This window comes from Lonchura striata, chromosome 19 (genome assembly GCF_050655825.1).
Source record: "Lonchura striata isolate lonStrDom1 chromosome 19, ASM5065582v1, whole genome shotgun sequence".
NCBI classification, from domain to species: domain Eukaryota; kingdom Metazoa; phylum Chordata; class Aves; order Passeriformes; family Estrildidae; genus Lonchura; species Lonchura striata.
This window is the reverse complement of record NC_140721.1, coordinates 4,781,294-4,800,222: the sequence shown is the minus strand read 5'-3', so window position 1 is coordinate 4,800,222 and position 18,929 is coordinate 4,781,294. Positions and strand designations below refer to the sequence as shown.

At 63.8% G+C, this 18,929-nt stretch overlaps 3 protein-coding genes across 5 annotated transcripts; all 3 read right to left on the bottom strand.

Annotated features, from left to right (window-relative positions):
* Positions 1-10: 10 nt before the first annotated feature.
* Positions 11-3,864, bottom strand: ALDOC (aldolase, fructose-bisphosphate C). The gene is made up of 9 exons (XM_021550951.3): positions 3,731-3,864; positions 2,685-2,807; positions 2,389-2,600; positions 2,244-2,298; positions 1,995-2,155; positions 1,418-1,501; positions 1,161-1,335; positions 881-1,080; positions 11-504 (listed from the first exon to the last, which is right to left on the bottom strand). The coding sequence occupies exons 2-9, from the start codon at positions 2,794-2,796 to the stop codon at positions 409-411; spliced, it is 1,095 nt and encodes a 364-aa protein (XP_021406626.2). The 5' UTR covers positions 2,797-2,807; positions 3,731-3,864; the 3' UTR covers positions 11-408.
* A 1,828-nt stretch (positions 3,865-5,692) lies between these two features.
* On the bottom strand, positions 5,693-14,555 carry SPAG5 (sperm associated antigen 5). The gene is made up of 24 exons (XM_085557369.1): positions 14,436-14,555; positions 14,269-14,397; positions 14,000-14,095; positions 11,722-13,784; positions 11,450-11,642; positions 10,827-10,919; positions 10,583-10,717; positions 10,176-10,295; positions 9,844-9,936; positions 9,577-9,711; positions 9,360-9,453; positions 9,182-9,275; positions 9,009-9,090; positions 8,457-8,590; positions 8,007-8,172; positions 7,721-7,856; positions 7,537-7,608; positions 7,306-7,405; positions 6,935-7,046; positions 6,653-6,733; positions 6,425-6,568; positions 6,219-6,293; positions 5,950-6,030; positions 5,693-5,868 (listed from the first exon to the last, which is right to left on the bottom strand). Exons 2-24 carry the CDS (start codon positions 14,290-14,292, stop codon positions 5,761-5,763), a joined length of 4,431 nt encoding a protein of 1,476 aa, XP_085413495.1. The 5' UTR covers positions 14,293-14,397; positions 14,436-14,555; the 3' UTR covers positions 5,693-5,760.
* Positions 14,556-14,882: 327 nt separating this feature from the next.
* On the bottom strand, positions 14,883-18,535 carry RSKR (ribosomal protein S6 kinase related). 3 transcript variants are annotated; one of them, XM_085557375.1, is made up of 12 exons: positions 18,388-18,535; positions 18,097-18,300; positions 17,318-17,401; positions 17,170-17,238; positions 16,946-17,015; positions 16,216-16,323; positions 16,031-16,071; positions 15,907-15,934; positions 15,713-15,802; positions 15,552-15,640; positions 15,372-15,482; positions 14,883-15,282 (listed from the first exon to the last, which is right to left on the bottom strand). In XM_085557375.1, exons 1-12 carry the CDS (start codon positions 18,442-18,444, stop codon positions 15,061-15,063), a joined length of 1,173 nt encoding a protein of 390 aa, XP_085413501.1. In that variant the 5' UTR covers positions 18,445-18,535; the 3' UTR covers positions 14,883-15,060. The 3 variants fall into 3 exon arrangements, with proteins under 3 accessions (XP_085413501.1, XP_077643773.1, XP_085413502.1); XM_085557376.1 differs by having other exon boundaries at positions 14,887-15,282; positions 15,713-15,817; positions 15,855-15,951; XM_077787647.2 differs by having other exon boundaries at positions 18,097-18,527.
* Between the last annotated feature and the right edge of the window lie 394 nt (positions 18,536-18,929).

Genomic DNA, 18,929 nt, shown 5'->3' with positions numbered 1-18,929 from the left:
GCGGCACAGCGCTGTCTCTACCATTTATTCGTTGTTAGGCTATTTGGTACATGGGGTGCACACGGCGAACACAACACAGGCGCCCCAAGGGCGGCAGCGACCAGGACTGCAAAGCTACGGCAGGGCAGGGGCACCCCCAGGCCTCCCCTCCTGCCCCCCACGCGGCCTGCCCTCCTCCCCTCACGGCCCGGCCGGAGCCCCCGGCCTAAGGGGCACCCGGGTGGCCCCCGCCCAGGGCCCGGCTGAGCCGGACCCCTCATTCCACCTGCAGGCATCCCGCGGGGCGCTCCCCCCTTCCCCTCCCCGCGTGGCGGCTCCCCTGGGTGGCTGGGGTGGAAGCGGGGTGTGAGCGGTGGCGGGGAGGGGCCGGGGCGGGGGGCCGGGGCCGGTGGGGTGCCCGGCCGGGGCTCAGTACGCGTGGTTGGCCATGTAGAGGGACTGCCCGGCGGCCCCGGAGTTGTCCCCGCTGCCTTCGTACTTGCCCAGCGCTGCCAGCCCGTTCACCTGTGGAGGAAGGAAAGGTCAGTGGTCACGCTGGGGTGACACTCAAGGTCTGCAAATCACTGGGAACACAGCCTTCAGGGTCCCCCAGCTCATGGGGACACCTGGGGAGCAGAGCCCAAGGATGTGGCCCTCAGCACCCCTCATTCCCCTATGGGAACACAGCTCTCAATGTCCCCCCACAGAGACAGAACTTTGTCCCTTCCACGAGGACCATGGCCCCTGCATCCTTTGTCCTACAGGGCACAGCCCTTGGTGTTTTCTCTCAGCATGTGGGACATAGTCCTCAGCCACCCCTCCTTCCATGGGCACACAGTCGTTGGTGTCCCCACCACCCCAGCCCATGGCACTCCCCTCCCAGGAGGGCCACCCCCATCACCTCTGCACGCTTCACAAACTCCTCGGTGGCAGCATCAGCGTTGTCCTTCTGCCCACGCCAGGCGCTGAGTGCTGACGCCTGCAGCGCCCGCCCGTAGGAGAAGGTGAGGGCCCATGGCCGCACCAGCGGGCACGTGTTGATGGCGTTGAGGTTGATGGAAGCCTCCTCCTCACTCTGACCACCAGACAGGAAGGTCACACCTGTGGAGAGCAGGGTTATGGCACGGGAGGGGACACAGGGTATCGCTGTCCTGGTCTCTGCCCCATGCAACAGCTGGTACCTGGCACAGCTGGGGGCACGGTGCGGCGCAGAGCAGTGACAGTAGCCATGGCAATCTCCTCTGGGCTGTACTTGGTGGGGCAGGAGTGCCCAGGGGTCACCATGTTGGGCTTCAGCAGGGTCCCCTCCAGGTAGATGTGGTGGTCACTCAGTGCCTTGTAGACGGCTGCCAGCACCTGGGGAGGACAGACAGCGTGGAGTCCCCTGGCATGGCATGGCACAGCACAGTGCCCGCCCTGCTGCCACCCCACCACTCACCTTCTCCGTCACGTACTGGCACCGCTTGAGATCATGGTCACCATCAGGCAGGATCTCTGGCTCCACGATGGGCACAATGCCGTTCTGCAAACAGCACAACAGCAGATGCCATCACAGTGATGTCCCTGGGCACCCCTCAGCCCCATGGCTACATGGGACAATGCTCAGACCTGCAGAGCAATGCTCAGCCTCGAGGCTCAAGGCCCCCCTTGGTGGTGATGCCCAGCCCCATGGGGGGATGCCCAAGCTGGGAGGATCAGTTCTGGGCCCTACAGGGTAATGTCCAGGTTTGTGAGGTGCAGGTAATAACGCCTGACCCCACAGATTGACTGACCCTATGAGTGATGCCCATGCTGCGGGGCAATGCCCCATGTCCACCCACGTGAGGTGTTACCCAACAAGGGTTATGTCCAGCCACTGGGGATGATCCCCAGGGATCATCAGCACTGCACAGGCGCAGTGCTGAGCCTCACAGATGAGGTGTGCCCACCTCTGTGGGGCAATACCTGCCCACACAAGTCAATACCCATCCTACAGTCACTGCCCACCCTGTGGGGCAGTGGCAGCAGGCACGTACCTGCTGGCAGATGCTGGCGTAGCGGGCCAGGACATTGGCGTTCTCCATGATGGCAAGCGAGGAGGGAGTGTGCTCGCTGATCTTCAGCACGCAGCGCCACTTGGCAAAGTCTGCCCCATCCTTCTTGTACTGGGCACAGCGCTCCCACAGCCCATCCAGACCTGTGGGGCAGCACGTCAGCCCCACAGCCACAAATCCCATGGCCCCAAACCCCCTGGCTCCAAACCTCACAGACCCTTCTACACCTACCCTGCGTGGTGGTCTCGCCATCAGTGCCAGCCAGAGGCACAACACCCTTGTCCACCTGTGGAATGAGAGGAGGGCATCGCTGAGCCTCACCAGCACCCCCAAGCACCCTCAGCACCCCACAAACCCACCAGAACACCCCCCATACCTTGATGCCCACAACGATGCCCTTGTCCTTGATCATCTGGACGAAGGGGGTACCATCATCAGCCTTCTGGTACATGGTCTCGTGGAAGAAGATGACGCCCCCGATGCATTTCTTCACCCGGCTGTCGGCGCTGAAGAGGATCTGGCGGTACAGCCGGCGATTCTCCTCCGTGTTTTCCACCCCAATCTGGTTCAGGCGCTTGGCCATGCTCCCTGCAGGCACGCAGCACCCTCGTCAGCCTCCATCCGGCGTAGGGAAAAGGGGTGGCGGGACAGATTTCCCCCCCCCAAACTGACCTACGGACTCATCGGCTGCCAGGATGCCCTTCCCCGGGGCCACGATCCGCTGTGCGATGTCCGACAGCTCCTTCTTCTGCTCTGCCGTCAGCGCGGGGTGTTGGTGCGTCATGGTGGCGGTGGCTGCGAGCGGACGGGAACTGAGTCACGCACCAGCGGGGCGACACCCCGAAACCACACACAGCCCCTTCCCCGGGGAGCGGGGCCCCCCACGGGGCTGGCAGCCCTGCCCCACCGGTCAGGGCACGTTGTATAAGCCTCGTGGCAGGGATCGTGGAGGATGCCGGGCAGCTCCCAGCCATTTTGCTGCCTGCCAGCCCGCCCCCAGCCCAGCCATCTTGAGGGAGCGCAGCTCCGCGGGGACCCGCGCAGGACACCAGGGGACCGGGATGGGGGTACCCTGGGCATGGGAATACCCGGCGAGGAATGGAAACCGCCCGGGGATGGGGGTGCGGGGATGCGGAAATACTCCGGGAAAAGGGAAAAGAGAAACCCCAGGGAGGCACCACCTGAGTCTGGCGTTACCCGGACTTTGGGGTACTCCGGAGACGGAGATACTCCATAGTGGGAATAATCCGCGGGGAGGTTACGCGGGCGATGACGACAACACGGGGATGGGGATACCGGGGGGACGGAAATAGCCCGGGAAAGGGGGAGGGAGCCGCCCCAGGGCGGCACAAGCCGAGGATGGAGGCACCCAAAGTTTGGGGTACTCCAAGGATGGTGATAACCCGGGGCTGGAGCCGTCGCGGGGCCGGTGATGCCCCCCAGGAACCGAGGCGCTCGATCCCCCGGCCGGTACCGTAGAAACTCAAGCTCCGCCAGCGCAGGAAGAGTATCCTGGGTACCCTCAAATCCCCAGTACCCCCATGCCCGGGGATCTCTCTGCCCTGGATCCCCCGGCGCGGAACAACCCCCGGGATGCCGCACGGAGACACCCGGGAGGCTCGGCAGGGCTGCCGCCTCCCTCCGCCGGGACCCCCCGACTGTCCCCCCAGCAGCTCCTCCCGGCCCCCGGCTCTCCCCGACCCTCGGCTCCCCCGTACCGTGTAGCGCGGCGGCGGCGACGAGTACGGACTGCGGGCTGCGCGCTCTGGCCCCGCGGTAAATGTGGCTGCGGTGCCGCAGAGCTACGTGACCGGCGGGGCGGCACCGGCCAGGACCGGCCCCATGCCCCGCCCCGGCCCGCCCCCGCCCCCCGCCGGCTACCGGCTCCCCCCGCCGGGGTCGTGCCCTCCGCTGGTGACAACCCCGCGCTCCTGGCGACCCTAAGGTGACAATCCCAGGATGGGGAGCCCACTGTATCACCCCTTTGCAATGCTTTTCTGGTGATGGGGACCCTCCCCACCACTGCCCAGGGACACAGCTGAGTCACCCCTTGTCATTAGAAGGCCCTCTCATGCCAGGCACTCCACTGTGCCATCTCCAGTTGCTGCTGGAGACCCCTCTGTCCCACCACCCCTAATTGGTTATGGACAGGGACCTCTGACACCCCCCTGCTGTGCCCCCCTATTGCTACTGGCAACTAAGACAGCGACCCCTCTGTGCCACCCCCAGGCTGTGCCCCCCTATTTCTACTATTATCTAAAAACATCACCTTAATCACTTCTGGGCGAGGAATTCCCTTGTCCCACCCCCAGGCTGGGGACCCTGTTACTGTGCAGGATACACCCCTGTGCCCAGGAGCCAGCAGCACTGAGCCCCAGACCCTCCAGGACATAGTGGGGACACTCACAGGAGACCAACCCCCCTAAAAAACCACCCGCAGCCAGCACAGGGACAATACCAGTGTCCCCACTCGCCCCACAGGGACGGCTGCCAGGGCCCCGCTGTGCTGAATCCCGCCGTAAAAGGAGGCTCAGCTGCCCTTCGTGGCCCTAATCCAGGAAAGGGAACACATTTCCCTGCATCCCAGAGCCGGGTCCCCCCACCCCACTGCTGGCCTTGCACCTTGCACAGCTGTACCCGACCCCGCAGGGTCACAGGGCAAGGAGGAAGACAGTGCCAGGGAGCAGAGGGCACTGCCTCCCCATGAGCCACCCACGCACCCAGGACATGGAGGCACAGCCCCAAACATTTCCCGGGTAGATAAATCGGTGCCAGCGCCCCACGTGTCACGGCACCCGCCCCACGCAGAGCGGCAGGGCTGTGGCAGAGGGCAGGGGAAGGTGATTTCCATCCCCCTTGGGCAGGAGAAAGAGGCCATTAAAAACCAGAGCACTTGTTGAAGTGCTGCTATTTTGGGCCATCACAGGGGAGGGAAGGTGCCCCGTGGTCCCCATGGCAGTGGGGAGAATCCTTGGGGTCAGGAACACCAGGAGGGGGATCCCGCAGGAGCTGCCCCAGCAGGGAAGGAAGGGAGGTGAGGTTGGAGCTGTTCTGGGAGCTGGGGAGCCCCTAAGGGAGCCCCCCCCCACCCCGCCCTCCATGCAGCAGCAGCGACCAAGGGGGGTTGGGAGCAGGAGCTGGCAGAGCTCCCGGCGCTGGCTGAGCCGTGGGATGCTGCGTGCTGGAGCCAGGCTGGGAGGGGGAAACATCCCCGTGCAACAGGCGTGTGCCCACAGCCCCGTGATGAGAGTGCAGGATCCAACCTCTGGAACCATCCCTGTGATAAGATGAGGAATCCAGCCTTTGGAACAAGTCCCATGCAACAGGCTCGTGCCCGCAGCCCAAGGATGGGGTGCAGGGTCCAGACAAGCCCCTGCAGAGCAGGGCAGGGAGGGAATCTAGGGCAGGAGGAGGAGCAGGGGAGGGAAGCTGGCTCAGCCCAGGCACTCTGGCTGCTGCCGGGGCCACAGGGTGGGAGCCTGGGGAACGCAGTCCCTTATTGAGAGCAAACACTGGCAGAGAGGGGGGGACGTGTCCCCCGCCAAGAAGGAGAGGCCCTGGGGTGGCAGGGAGCTGTGCCCACGGCCCCGTGACGGAACAGGAGCAACCAGCTCAGGCTGGACAAGTTGTCCCCACCCATAGCATCAGGAGCTTCCTGAATGCACACAGCAGGCAGGGTAAATGCCAACACAACTTTATTCAAAAAATAATTACAACATTAAAAACAGGAAAGGTTTCAGGCTACAGGCTATAGCGGCTCAGCAGCTTCCTTGCTGGCTGGCTTCAGGCCCACATAGCGCAGCAGGTTCTGGAGCTCCTGGCAACTCAGAGCCACCTCAGGGACAGCAGACAGGAGCTGGGGACAGCAGCAATAATAGTGTTTGAGTAGGTGACCTCCTAGTCACAGGAAGGGTGAGAAATAAACTGTAAATCTCACCTCTTTTATGTTCTCCTGCATCTCCTCATGGGTCCTCAGCATTTTCCGGGTTTGATGTAACTTCATCTCCAGCCCTCGGATCTGTGGTGGTGGGAAGATGCCCATCAGGTCTCTGCTCCAAACTTGGGCAGGGACCAGCCCAGAAGGGAGAGAGGACCCCTGCTCATGTCAGAAGGGTTGGAACTAGGTGACCTTTGTGGTCTCTTCCAACCCAAACCATTCTGATTGCTATGACTGGAGCCAGGGCAGCCCCTTGCGGCTCCCCACACCTGCTCCAGGTACTTGTCAGTGAGCCGTCTTTTCTCATCCTCTTGTTTCACAAACAGCATTCGCAGTTTATCCACCTGCAAAAGGAGCAAGCTCTGCTGAGATCCCTGTGGGGGGACAGGGTATGAGGAGCAAGGACTGAAGAGGTCTCCTTGTCCATGGTGGGGTGACATGAGGCGCCCTCAGCCCTGCAGCTCCCCAGCCTCACCTGCTGCCGGAGCAGGACCCGCTCCTGGATATTGACAGGCTTCTCCTGGTGCTCCTTACCCTTCACCTCCTCCCACAGCACCTTGGCCTCTGTCTCTGCAAGCTGGAGTGAGCGCTTCAGCTCGGAGACCTCTGTCTTCAGCCTCTACAGGGGAAAAATCAGTGCTGGAAGGGATCCCGTGCCCAGCAGCCTTCCAAGGTGCTGCCCACCCGTGCCCCCATCACGCACCGTGACTTCCCCACTCTTGTCAATGAGTTGCAACATCTGCTCTTCCTGCTTTTTCAACAGGTTCCGAAGTTCCTTCTCATTCTGACAGGGAGGAAGAAGCAGGGTCAGGCAGTGCTAGCCCTGGCCACCCTCAGGACCCAAAGTGGGTTTTCTCATGTTGGAGGAGGTCAGACAAGTCAGGAGCACCCATGGGGCATCACCAGATTTCTCCATGTCCTAGATCAGTGCCCGTCCCAGTTTGGCTCTGCCCTTGGGGCGAGTGTTGGCCCACTTCTGGCTTACCTCAAGCTTGGTCCTCAGTGCCTTGTGCAGTTCAGCAATGGTGGCAGCTTGGTCATCCACCTTCTCCTGGCTCTCAGCTGTCACTGTCTTCAGGCGGAGCTGCAGGTCAGAGCTGGGAGAGGACAGTGGTGGTGAGCGGGTCAGGACCGCAGCCAAGCACAGCACCAGGTACCAAACCCCCTCCTGGGCATGCCCCTGGGCCCACGATGAGAGAAGATATCTGGTCCAGCCCAGCCAGCTGGAAAAAGCCCATCTAGCCATGACAGGGCGGAGGCAAGAGGCAGACCCAGGCAGGCCGCTTGCAGGAAAGGCCATGCCCAGGACAGTGATGCCCCTGCCCAGCCCTTGACACGAGCCCACTCTGAACTCACATCTCTGTCTTCAGTTCCTGGATGCGGAAGCCCAGCATAGCAAAGTTGGAGACCACAACTCCCAGCTCCTTCACACTCTCCAGCAGAGTGTCCTCGGGATCTGCAGGCAGGAAAGAGCCTTGTGAGCAATACAGAGGGAACATCAGCCTCAGGGCACACAAAGGAAGCCCTCTGCACAAACAGCCCTGCAGCTTCAGAGCAGGGTCCCAGACAGGGTGATAGCCCCAATACCTATTGGCTTTGGCACAGATGCAAGTTTGTCCTTGGCAACTCTACTCCCACTTCTGGTGGTTTCATTGGCATCTGCAAGAGGAGAGGACAGTGGCTGTGCCCAACCCTGCACATCCCCCAGCACAGAGGGCAGCAATCCCCATCCTGGGACTCCCCAAAACCCAGAGAGAGGGTGCCAGCTCACCTTCCCCTGATACAGCTTTCATGACGCTGCCCACGAAGGAGCTGCCGGTGTGGCATGGGGTGCGGCATGCCGGGGTCCAGGCAAGGCGTGGGGTCCAGGCTTTGCTTCTCGATGGGGTATCATCATCATCATCATCCTTCAGAGGGGAAGGAGGATACAGTACCAGAGTGCAGCTTGTGACTGCCCCAGCAAGCACAGGATCTCAAAGCCATGCCAGGGAGAGCCACAAATGTGTGACCCACCCTGGGCCGTCCTGTCGTCCTTGCCCCCAGCACAGGGCTCCTACCTGCTCTTCCAGAGCAGCCTTGAGGCAGTCAGTGAGCTCCTGCAACCGCATCTTGTTCTTCATAATGCCCGTGGAGCAGCAAGAAATTTTGGACCTATTTATCTGCAAGCTGAAGAGCTCGGTCTTGGTGCTGTCCAGCTCCTTGCTGAGGGCAGCCTGCTCTTCCCTGTGGGATAGCATCAGTCTCAGCAGGAGCAGCATTTCCCTTCCTCGATGTGGGATGAGGACATGGCTGCCTCTCACCATGAAACAGCAATACTGCAAATCCCACAGATTTAGGCAGCTTCCCTCAAGATGGGATCTGCTGGCCTTCCCACAGCCTCTCCCCTCCACCTGGACCACCACACTTGGCTGGAGCAGCATTGGCCATGGTCAAAATGTCCCCTCTGACACCCCAGGAAGGGCTTAATTTCCCAAAAATAGAGGGGTTTGAGTGGAGTTGGTGAGTACCGCAGGTGTTGGTGGGACTCCATCAGCTCCTCATGCTGCTGGACGCGCTCCTGCAGAGTGGCCAGTGTGGAGTTCAGTCTGGCCTCCACCTCCAGCAGCTGCTTGCGGCACATTTGGTTCTCCTGATCCAGGAACTGTTAGAAGGTGGGGGGACACAGTCATGAGCAGCCAAGCAGAGAGCCAAAGGGGCTCATTGGGACCCCCAGCACAGACCCTCCCTCAGGGTGCTGTTTCTAATCAGGGGCAGCTTTATCCCAGCAGCCCAAACCCTACAAACCAGTCTACTGGGGACATAGGACAGGCTGAGGGACAGCTCCATGCCTGCAAGGGCAATTTATCTCCAAGAAAATTCTCTCCAAGAGCTGCCCAACCCCCTCCCTGGGAATCCCTGCCAGGCAGGATGAAAAGCTGCACTACATGCAGGATGTCAACCACCCTCACGAGCTCATCCCCCTCCACAGGAGGGCTAATCCCACTCCTGGCCATCTGCCAGCCTTCCCAGAGAGGCCATGATGGGGGCCAGCAGCGCAGGCAAGGTCAGGCAGCTCCTACCTCCCGGCACTCAGTGGCCTCCCGCAGCTCCTGGCAGAGCTCCTCGCACTCCCGCTGCAGGGAGTTCCTCTCCTGTGCCAGCCTGAGGGGATGGGATGGGATGGGATCAGGGGGTGCTGTGTTTTGGGGGCCAGAGGTGGGATGGGGCTCAGGACATCAGGGCTCAAACCCACTGGGCCATCTCCTCCCGCTGCTTCTCGTTCTCCTGCTGCAGCGCATCCCGCTCCTGCTCCACACTGCTCAGATTTATCCCCATGGAGCTCAGGTCTGTGAGGGACAGAGTTGTTAGTAAGGGGAGACAGGGGCAAGGGGGATGGGGCAGGCTCCAGCCCCCACATCTCCCACCCCTACCTTTGCCCAGGAGTGAGTTGGCCACTGTCAGCTTCTCCAGCTGAGCCTGCGTGTCCTGCAGGGTCACCAAGGTCTTCTCCAGCTGCCTGGATGCCTGTGGAGACACGGTGCTTGCTCTGGGGTGCTCTCCTCCATGGGGTGTCCTCACACCAAGGGGTGCCCCAAATCACCCCATGCCTCAGACACATCATAGCACTGAGAGGAGGCACCCCTGTACCTCCTCCTTGGCCTGAAGAGCTTCCTCTTCTCGTTTCTGTGCAGCAGCACGCTCCTCCAGGCAGCTCTGCAGCTTGCCATGCTCATGCTCCAACAGGGCAAAGGACCGGGACAGCAGGGTCCTCGTCTGCTCCCGCTGGGGAGACAGCACCAGGCAGAGCTCAGCATGGCACTGCCCTGCTGTGTGACCAGGGACAGGTCATGGCACCCAGGGCACAGAGCACTGGCAGGGCAGCAAGGGGCTGAGCCCCCACAGGACGCCCCTCACCTCCTCATCCACGGCCCTCCTTTCCTTCTTCAGATTTTCAAAGGTGACATCTAAGAATTCCCGGAAAGACTGCGCCTTAGCAGACAGGGATGCCTGTAGGGTAGGAGGAATGAGTCAGCACTGCTGTGGTAGAAAAGCCACATTTAATGGCCATGAAGGGAGACAAGTACCAGCCCTGAAGCCAAATCTGCAGCAGTTTCCCAGCAGCAGCACCAGAAAACCTCTGGTGCACCCAAGCCCATCACAGAGCATCATCCAAGCTCAGGATGTGGCAATGCCCTTCCAGCCCCTAATCCAGTGTGCGGTAGTTAGGATAGCACCATACTCAGTACCTGCAGGTTGATGGCATGGGTCAGCAGTGTGCTCAGCTCTTGCTGGGAGGCCAGGCTCTGGTCACGGGCACTGATCTGAGCCCTGGCATGGGCACAGAAAGCCTCCAGGAAGAGATATCCCTGCAGAGGAGAGGATGCTGCTCCAGCCACACTAGGGAGCACAAGGGGAAACTCCCAGGAGCCATCCCTGCACCAGTCTAGGACTCCTGCTCCCCAGGGAGCACAGCCCGCACCAAAAATACATCCAGAGAGCTCCATCACACAGCACTCCTTGCCTTCCACATTGGGATTTTCTTCACCTGGGATGCCAGAGAGATTCTCATCCCCAGAAATGAGATGCAGGATGCCCCACCAAAGGCATGAGGACAGCTGAGACTGCCTCAATCCCACAACAACTGCCCCCTTACCTGATCCTGGGCTCGTAGAGCTTCATCCACTCGCTGCCTGATGGCATCCCCCTCTTCCAGGCAGCTTTGCACCTTGCTGGGAGCAGTCTCAAGCACAGCCTGGCACTGGGACACCAGGGTTCTCTCCTGCTCCCGCTGTGGGAGGTGACAACATCATGAGGCACCAGGTACATCTGCTGTGTGTGCCAACAGATCTCCCAGAACTCAGGGGAAAGGGGAAGCAGAGGGATGTGCAGGAGCTCACCTCCTGCATGAGAGCTCCCTGCTCATCCTGCAAGCTCCGAAAAGCAGCAGCTGCAAGGCCCCGGAACAGGAGGCTCTGGCTGTTCCAGGTGCTCTGGGGAAGTGACAAGGACACTGGTTTTATGGCAGCTGGCACAGGCAGCACCGGGCACATGTGTGCGCCCCTGCATGGCTGAGATCTGGCACACTCATGGTGGTGACAGCCACCCAGCTCCAGCTGTAGATCCCACTCCACTCCCCACTGCCACTGCACAGCCTCTGCTTTCCTCCGCAGCTCGAGGTGGAGCTGCCAGTAGATAAGGACATCCACCAGAGCAGAGGGCCCTTCACAGCAGCCCCGCTCCACCCTGGGGCCAGCAAGAGCTGGCCAGCCATGACACCTCCCCTCCTCCCACCTGCACGAGGGCAGTTTCCCCCCATGAGGGTTCAAATCCAGCAGACTCAGCATGCTGATCTGGGCATGATAATGCAGCACCGGGCGCGTGATGCCGTGATGCAGCAGCCGCGCTTTACTTCCACTCCACCAACCCAGACGGGGTCACTGTCTTGCCAGCGGCACAAGGACACTGTCACAACACCAAGGCTAAGAGGACAGGTTGGCATTGCCTCGGAGAGGACTCTTACCCCTTTGGGGTGGGTGGTGTCAGTCTGTGTGAATGTGTCCCTCTGCTTGGCCAGCCCCATGCCAGGCCGCAGCTGCTGGCTCTGCTTTAAGTCACACAGCTGCAGCAAGAGAGCTTCGATGATGATGAGGGCCCTCTCCAGCCTCTCCTCCAGCTGTGCCCGCGGCAAGGTCTTCAGGTGCTCCCGGGGACAGCTGGGGACAAAGAGAAGGGCTTAGGGCAAGGACAGCCCACAGGTGCCACAGCCCCAGGGGGGCATGTCCTCATACTTACTGCCAGAGCAGGGAGTCTGTTTCCACAGCACTGTCCTTGGCACAGGGGAGGCTTCCCTTGGATGTGTTACTGCTCCTCTCCCCCACACCCTGAGGTGTCATGAAGGTGCCGGTGGCCATGGAGAGCACTGGAGTCATGCTGGTGCCAACGACCGCAGTGGACACAGGGCTCGTGCCGGTGCCAGCGACCAGAGTGGGCACTGGGCTCGTGCCAGTGCCAGCGATCGTAGTGGACAAAGGGGTCATGCTGGTGCCGGCGACCGCAGTGGGCACAGGGGTCATGCCAGTGCCAGCGACCGTAGTGGACAAAGGGGTCATGCTGGTGCCAGCAACTGCAGTGGGCACAGGGGTCGTGCTGGTGCCAGCGACCGCAGTGGGCACCGGGCTGGTGCCAGCAACTACAGTGGACACAGGGGTCGTGCCAGTGCCAGCAACCGCAGTGGGCACCGGGCTGGTGCCAGTGACCGCAGTGGGCACTGGGCTCATGCCGGTGCCAGCAACCACAGTGGACACAGGGGTCGTGCCAGTGCCAGCGACCGCAGTGGGCACTGGGCTGGTGCCAGTGACCGCAGTGGGCACTGGGCTCATGCTGGTGCCAGCAACCGCAGTGGACACAGGGGCAATGCTGGTGCAGGAGGCTGTGCTGGCATTGCCAGGGGACCCAGAGCTGCAGAGGGGTAGAGCAGAGCTGCCTGGATAGTTTGGGTTGCAAGACACTGAGCTAATATTTTTGGGGAGCCCTGGGGTGGTGCTGCCAGGGGATTCCAGAGTGCAGGGCCCCAGGACAAGGCTGCACATGGGGCTGCCAGGGGACTTCAAGATGCTGGCCACAGGGATGGAGGTGCATGGGGAGACTGGCACCGTCCTGCTGGAGGGCTCTGGGGTGCTGGGCACAGGGATGGAGGTGCACGGGGAGACTGGCACCGTCCTGCTGGAGGGCTCTGGGGTGCTGGGCACAGGGATGGAGGTGCACGGGGAGACTGGCACCGTCCTGCTGGAGGGCTCTGGGGTGCTGGGCACAGGGGTGGAGGTGCACGGGGACACTGGCTCATTGTTGCCAGGGCACTCTGGGCTGCTGGATCCTAGGATAGAGTTGCACAGGGGAACTGGAATGATGCTGCTGGAGGGCTCTGGGGTGCTGGGCACAGGGATGGAGGTGCACGGGGAGACTGGCACCGTCCTGCTGGAGGGCTCTGGGGTGCTGGGCACAGGGATGGAGCTGCACGGGGACACTGGCACCGTCCTGCTGGAGGGCTCTGGGGTGCTGGGCACAGGGATGGAGGTGCACGGGGACACTGGCACCGTCCTGCTGGAGGGCTCTGGGGTGCTGGGCACAGGGATGGAGGTGCACGGGGACACTGGCACCGTCCTGCTGGAGGGCTCTGGGGTGCTGGTCACAGGGATGGAGCTGCACGGGGAGACTAGCACCATCCTGCTGGAGGGCTCTGGGGTGCTGGGCACAGGGATGGAGGTGCACGGGGACACTGGCTCATTGTTGCCAGGGCACTCTGGGCTGCTGGATCCTAGGATAGAGTTGCACAGGGGAACTGGAATGATGCTGCTGGAGGGCTCTGGGGTGCTGGGCACAGGGATGGAGCTGCACAGGGAGACTGGCATTGTCCTGCTGGAGGGCTCTGGGGTGCTGGGCACAGGGATGGAGCTGCACGGGGAGACTGGCACCGTCCTGCTGGAGGGTTCTGGGGTGCTGGGCACAGGGATGGAGGTGCACGGGGAGACTGGCACCGTCCTGCTGGAGGGCTCTGGGGTGCTGGGCACAGGGATGGAGCTGCACACAGGGGCTGGCACGGTGCTGCTGCGGGGCTCCAAGGCACCAGGAATAAGGGTGGCATTGCTGAGGGCCTCAGAGGCACCAGACTTAAGGATGGGAGTCCTGAGGTCACAGGTGGAGGTCCTGCTGGAAGGCTCCAGGATACCAGGCACTCGGGTGGTGCTGCTGGGAGGGCCCAGGGTAGCACTTCGTGGGGATCCTGGGGTGCAAGGCACTTTGGTGACACTGCTGCGGGAGCCCCGGGCACAGGACACTGGGGTGGCACAGTCACTGTCCTACAGAACATTTTAGGGGGAAACGCAGGTCAGGGCAGCCCTCCCCTTTCCCCCTGCACCCCGCAGCCGTTTGCCCCAGTCTCCCCATTTCCCCAGTGCAGGAAATACGCCCCTTCTCCCATTGCGCCAGCACCATCTACTGTATTCCCGGTTCGGGTACACCGCAGCCCTCTCCGTTACCAGCCCCGTCCCGTTCGTTACCTCCGCACACTGACCTTGAGCCGCAGCCGGCGGAACAGGGGTGTCAGGCCAGTCCGGTCGGTGCCCAGCTGCAGCTGCTGCAGCGGGGTGCGCCGGGGCCGCTTCTGCGCCTGGGGGGAACCGGGGGGTCACCGGCGGCAGCTCCCCTCCACCACACACACACACAGATACCGGGAGCGCTGCGGACCGCACCGCACCCGCCACCCTCGGGGGCCCTCCCCGGGGCTGGCCCCGCCGCCCCACCGAACACCCAGACCGAACCGCAGCTCCGGCCCGCACTCACGACAGGAGTCTTGGCGCGCTGCATGGCCTGGTAGTGTTCCCGGGCTCGACTACAGCTGCGGTAGCTCTCCGTCTCGGTCCCGACCCACCAGGCCGGAGTCTGGCTCGGTCCTGGTTCCCGGTTGGTGCCGGGTCTCGGTCTGGGGGTCCTGGTTCCCGGCTGGTGCCCGTATCTCGGTCTGGGGGTCCTGGTTCCCGGTTGGTGCCGGGTCTCGGTCTGGGTCCCGGCTGCGGGTGCGGGCCCGCCGCCGTCCGCGCGCCGCTGGTTTGAAAAGCACTCGCGGCTCTGACTGGCTGAGCCGCGCGCGTCACCCCGCGAGAGTCCGTTGGGGGCGGGGCCACGGGCGGTGCTGGGCGGCTGAGTGGGCGTGGCCACGCCCCTTGGCCACGCCCCTGCCGCGCCGCGCCGGGGGAACGGGCGGAAGGGCAGACGGACGGACGGACAGACGGACGGACGGGCAGGGGGATTCAGCTCCTCCCTCATCGCCTGCCCCCGGGGGAAACCATCCCACACGTCCCCCCAGACCTGCCCCAAACCCGCCCCGAGGGAGGGGGTCCAGCCCCGCGCCTCCGCTCCGGTGGTCCCGCTTTCCCCAGCACGAGTCAGGGCACCAGTGCCAGCGGCTCTCGGGTTTATTGCTCCCGCGGGGAGAGGTACAGAGTTGAGGTACCCGTGGATGAGATCGGGGGGTACCCGGGTAACCCCTTGGGGGACCCGGCCCAGCAGGGTCCGACCCGCTGCCGGGGTAGGGGGATGTCCCTGAGCGATGCCGAGGGTCCCAGCCGTGGTGGCTCAGCCAGGCCAGGGCCGGTCCGGGGAGGCGGCGAGTTCGTAGTCAAAGTCGGCGAAAGTGGCGGGGTCGGGTGGAGGCTGCTCGGGGGGTCGCGGGGCCACTGCCACCACCACCGGGTCCTTCTGCAGCAGGTCAGCGTCGAAAGCCACCCCGCGGAAGAAGGGGTGGCCCTGAAAGTGGTGGAGGTAGCGCAGACGGTACAGGGGGTTGTGGCACAGCAGCTGCGGGCAGAGAGAGGACGGTGAGAAGGGAAACCTCAACATCCAGCCCAGGGCCCAGTGGGACCCCAAAATCCACGCAGGAGGGTTACCTCAGCAAGCAGCCGGGCTAGCTCAGGGCTGAACTGGGGTGGGCTCTCATAGCTGCTCTGTTTGACACGTTCCAGCATGGCCACATGGTCCCCAGCTGGAGCCACAGGGAACTGGGGGAGCATAGAGTGAATTCAGGGTCTCCCTGAGGTGTCCCTGTCCCCCCACCCTGTGGTACTTACCTCCCCACTGGCCAGAGCAAAGAGCAGGACTCCCAAGGACCACCAGTCAGCTGCATGGCTGTAGGGCCCCCCACTCAGCACCTCTGGGGCTGTGGGGAGACTGGCTGAGCACCTGGGGGTCTCTGCACCCCAGCACAGCCCCCCAGCACAGCCCCCCTTACCCATGTATTGCAGGGTGCCACAGATTGTGTGAGCTCGCTCACCCCACTGCAGGTACCGGGAGAGGCCGAAATCAGTGAGCTTGAGGTGCCCTGTGGGGCCAGACACTACGTGGGGACCCGTAGAGAGGGTGTCCCCATTGACAGGGTGTCCCCACGGATGGGGTGTCCCCAAGGCAGTGCCACCAGGCTCTTACCTCTCTCATCCAGGAGGATATTCTCCATCTGAAATGAGACAGGCACTGAAGTGGCCTCTCCATGCTGGGGGTTCAGAGACCCCCCCCACCCCATCCTCCAGCCCCCAGCCCCGCTGCCACCCACCTTGATGTCTCTGTGCATGATGCCCAGGTCGTGGAGGTACACTGGGGACAAAACAGAGCCATCAGTGCCATGCGTCCCCTCCCAGCACAGTGCCCACTGCTTCCCCTGGCAGTGGCTGACCCTTGCCTGTAGGTCTCTGCTGGTGGGGACACTGGTGGCTGTCCCCAGCATGGAGGGTCACTCACCCAGCACCAGCACCAACTCGGCGGCGAACAGGCGGACAGTGGCCTCGGCCAAGCAGCCGGCGGTGCGCCACAGCGCGTGCAGGTCCCCAGTGCTGCAGTAGGTGCACACTGCGGGGACAGGTGAAAATGCCTAACTGATGGCTTGGCTGGCACGAGGGACACTGGGGTGGCATGGGCACAGAGGTGCAGAGGGATCACTGCGGCCATGCACCGAGGTGGTGGAAGCGCTGAGAAGGTGGCACAGGCACCAGGGCAGTATGGGCACCAGGTTACATACTGAGGGGACACAGGCATGAGTAAGGTGGCATGGGAACATGCAAGTAGCAGGGTGACATCAGCACCAGAGCCCTGTGGGCACTGGGAACACACAAACACCTGGGACCACATGAGGTACCAAAGTGACGTGGTCCTGGAGGTGCCACACAGGCACGGGGCACACACAAACTGCAGGGGCCGAGGTGACGCACCATCCGGGCCGGGCAGGCACCAGCGCTGGGGTGCTCGGTTCACCCCCACACTGGTCCCTGCCCCGCTGTGGCTTGTCCCCATCCGTGTCCCGCGGTGGGTGCGGGGTGGGAGCCGGGAGATGGGAGCCGGGAGGCGGCAGCCAAAGCTCCCGGATCGCCCCGGGGCGGCGGGGGGAGCGTGTGCGGGGACACGTGTGCGGGCGGCGGGGACACGTGCGCGGGCAGGGGGGCCGGGCCGAGCCCGCGGGCAGATGGTCACTCACTGATGAAGAGGTGGCGCTGGCCCTGCCAGCTGTCCCCCAGCCCGTGGACAAACGGGTGCCTGACCTGTCTCTGGGGACACAAAAGCACAACAGAGTGAGCGGCCCCCGGGGCTGGGGACCCCGCTTCTGCCACCTTCCATCCGCAGCTCCCACGGCCTCCTGGTGTCCCCGTGGCCACCCCAAACCCCTTCATGGGCTGGGGTCCCTCCTGGGTCCCCCCTCACCTGGATGCTGACTTCTTCTTTGCACTGTTTGAGGGTGTCACGGCGCAGCACCTCCACTTTGGGCACAACCTGGGGTGGGTGAGGCACTGTCAAGTGGGGGGACAAGGGCAGATGGGGGCACCCATGGGCCCTAGGAGCCAGCACCCACCTTCACGGCGCAGACCTTCTCCCTCCCACAGTCCAGCACTTTGAGGATGGTCCCGAAGGAGCCTTTGGCCACGAAGCCCAGGATCTGAGGAGAGGAGCAGGGTCTGAGCACGCCATGGAGATGGATTTGGGTTGCTCAGGCTGGGGTCCTGCATGGGATAAGGTGAGGGGCACAGAGCACCCAGAGCAGATGCTGGGGACACATGGGGACCTGGAGGACCCAACAGAAACCCCAGCAGGATTCACGGGGACCCAGTATGGGGCACAAAGGACACGGGAGACTGGGACACGGGGACCCCAAGGTGGCAGCGGTGGATTTTGACAGAATGCACAGGTCCCCCGGGGGTACACGCGGGACCTCGGTGGGATGCCACGCTCCGGTGGGGTGCAGAGGAACCCCGGTAGAACACAACGAGACCCGACACGGGTATCCGGCGGCGGCGGCGATAGAAGGTACCCGGCGGAACGGCCGGGGACGCCGGTAGGATGCGCAGGCACCCGGCAGAGCGTGCGAGGGGAGCTCGGTAAGGCAGTCGGCGATGCCGGGATGGCGGCACGGGATGCACGGACGGCGCGGGAGGATGCTCAGGGCTCTGGGGGACCCCGGTAGAGACGTGCAGGAACCCCGGTAGGACGAGCAGGGTGCGAGGGGACCCGTTAGGGCGCCCGGGACTGCCAGGGCGGGATGCACGGGCAGGACGCGCCCGGGGGAGGACGACCGGGGATCCCGTTCGGATGCAGCGGGACCCCGTTCGGAGGGGGGGGGGGCCGGGACGGCACCTTGAGCTGCTGCTGGCGGGCGGAGGGGCGGACGGGGAACTCCGGCAGGAACAACGAGACGAGCTGCGGCAGCGGCCACCCGGGCAGCGGCGGCTCTTCGGCGGGGCCCCGCGGGGCCAAGGCGAGCCCCGGCACCGGTACCGATACCGGCACCGACCCTGCTCGGCTCAACAGCGCCCGCACCCACGACCCCACGGCGCGGCCCTGCGGAACCGGGGACAGCGTCAGCGAGGGGATCCCGGGGCGGGAGGTGCCCAGGGGGAGCCCCGGGGCTGATGCCGCCGCACGCACCTGGGGGGGCCGCACCGGAGCCGGGGTCGAGCCGGGGCCGCTGCTCGTCGCTCCCATCGCGGCGCCGGCCGGCCGCGCCCCGGGCCCGGTCCCCGGTAATCGCCGCCTTACATAACCCCGCCGCCTCGCCCCGCCCCGCCCGCCGCGACCACCCCCCGCCCCGGGGCTCGGCGGCGGGGCTGCCCCTTGCACGGCGACCCCCACCCGTGACCGATCCCCCCCATTCGGGGCCCCCACTGCACACCTGGGGGTTGTTCACCCACCCGTGACTGATGCCAGCCCCTCTGCGGGACCCCCTCATTACACACCCTGGGGCTCCCCCTTCAACCTTCCCTTCTCTGCACCCCATGCGCCGCAGCCCTGACGGGTGCCTGCAGTCCCTGCTGAGCCGGGGCTTGGCCCTGGGCTCACGGAGAACACTGCAGAGGGGTAAGTGCACAGGCTGAGCCCAGGGGTGCCTTGAGCATCTGCTGGGGAAGGGCAAGGGGAGAAGCCCCCAAGGATGGGGGGCTGCCGGGCTGAGACGGAGATTGGTGCTGAGC

Coding starts and splice junctions, on each gene's coding strand:
- RSKR (XM_077787647.2), bottom strand. CDS start 18,444: ATGGGAGCGACGAGCAGCGGCCCCGGCTCGACCCCGGCTCCGGTGCGG. Junction 17,402..18,096: donor CCCGCCAGCAGCAGCTCAAG/GTGCCGTCCCGG, acceptor TCCTCTCCTCAG/ATCCTGGGCTTCGTGGCCAA. Junction 15,803..15,906: donor TATCCTCCTGGATGAGAGAG/GTAAGAGCCTGG, acceptor CTGGCCCCACAG/GGCACCTCAAGCTCACTGAT.
- ALDOC (XM_021550951.3), bottom strand. CDS start 2,796: ATGACGCACCAACACCCCGCGCTGACGGCAGAGCAGAAGAAGGAGCTG. Junction 1,502..1,994: donor ACGCCAGCATCTGCCAGCAG/GTACGTGCCTGC, acceptor TGCTGTTTGCAG/AACGGCATTGTGCCCATCGT. Junction 1,336..1,417: donor GCCAGTACGTGACGGAGAAG/GTGAGTGGTGGG, acceptor TGTCCTCCCCAG/GTGCTGGCAGCCGTCTACAA.
- SPAG5 (XM_085557369.1), bottom strand. CDS start 14,292: ATGCAGCGCGCCAAGACTCCTGTC. Junction 7,609..7,720: donor GAAAGCTGTATCAGGGGAAG/GTGAGCTGGCAC, acceptor CTCCTCTTGCAG/ATGCCAATGAAACCACCAGA. Junction 6,031..6,218: donor CTGACAAGTACCTGGAGCAG/GTGTGGGGAGCC, acceptor CCACCACCACAG/ATCCGAGGGCTGGAGATGAA.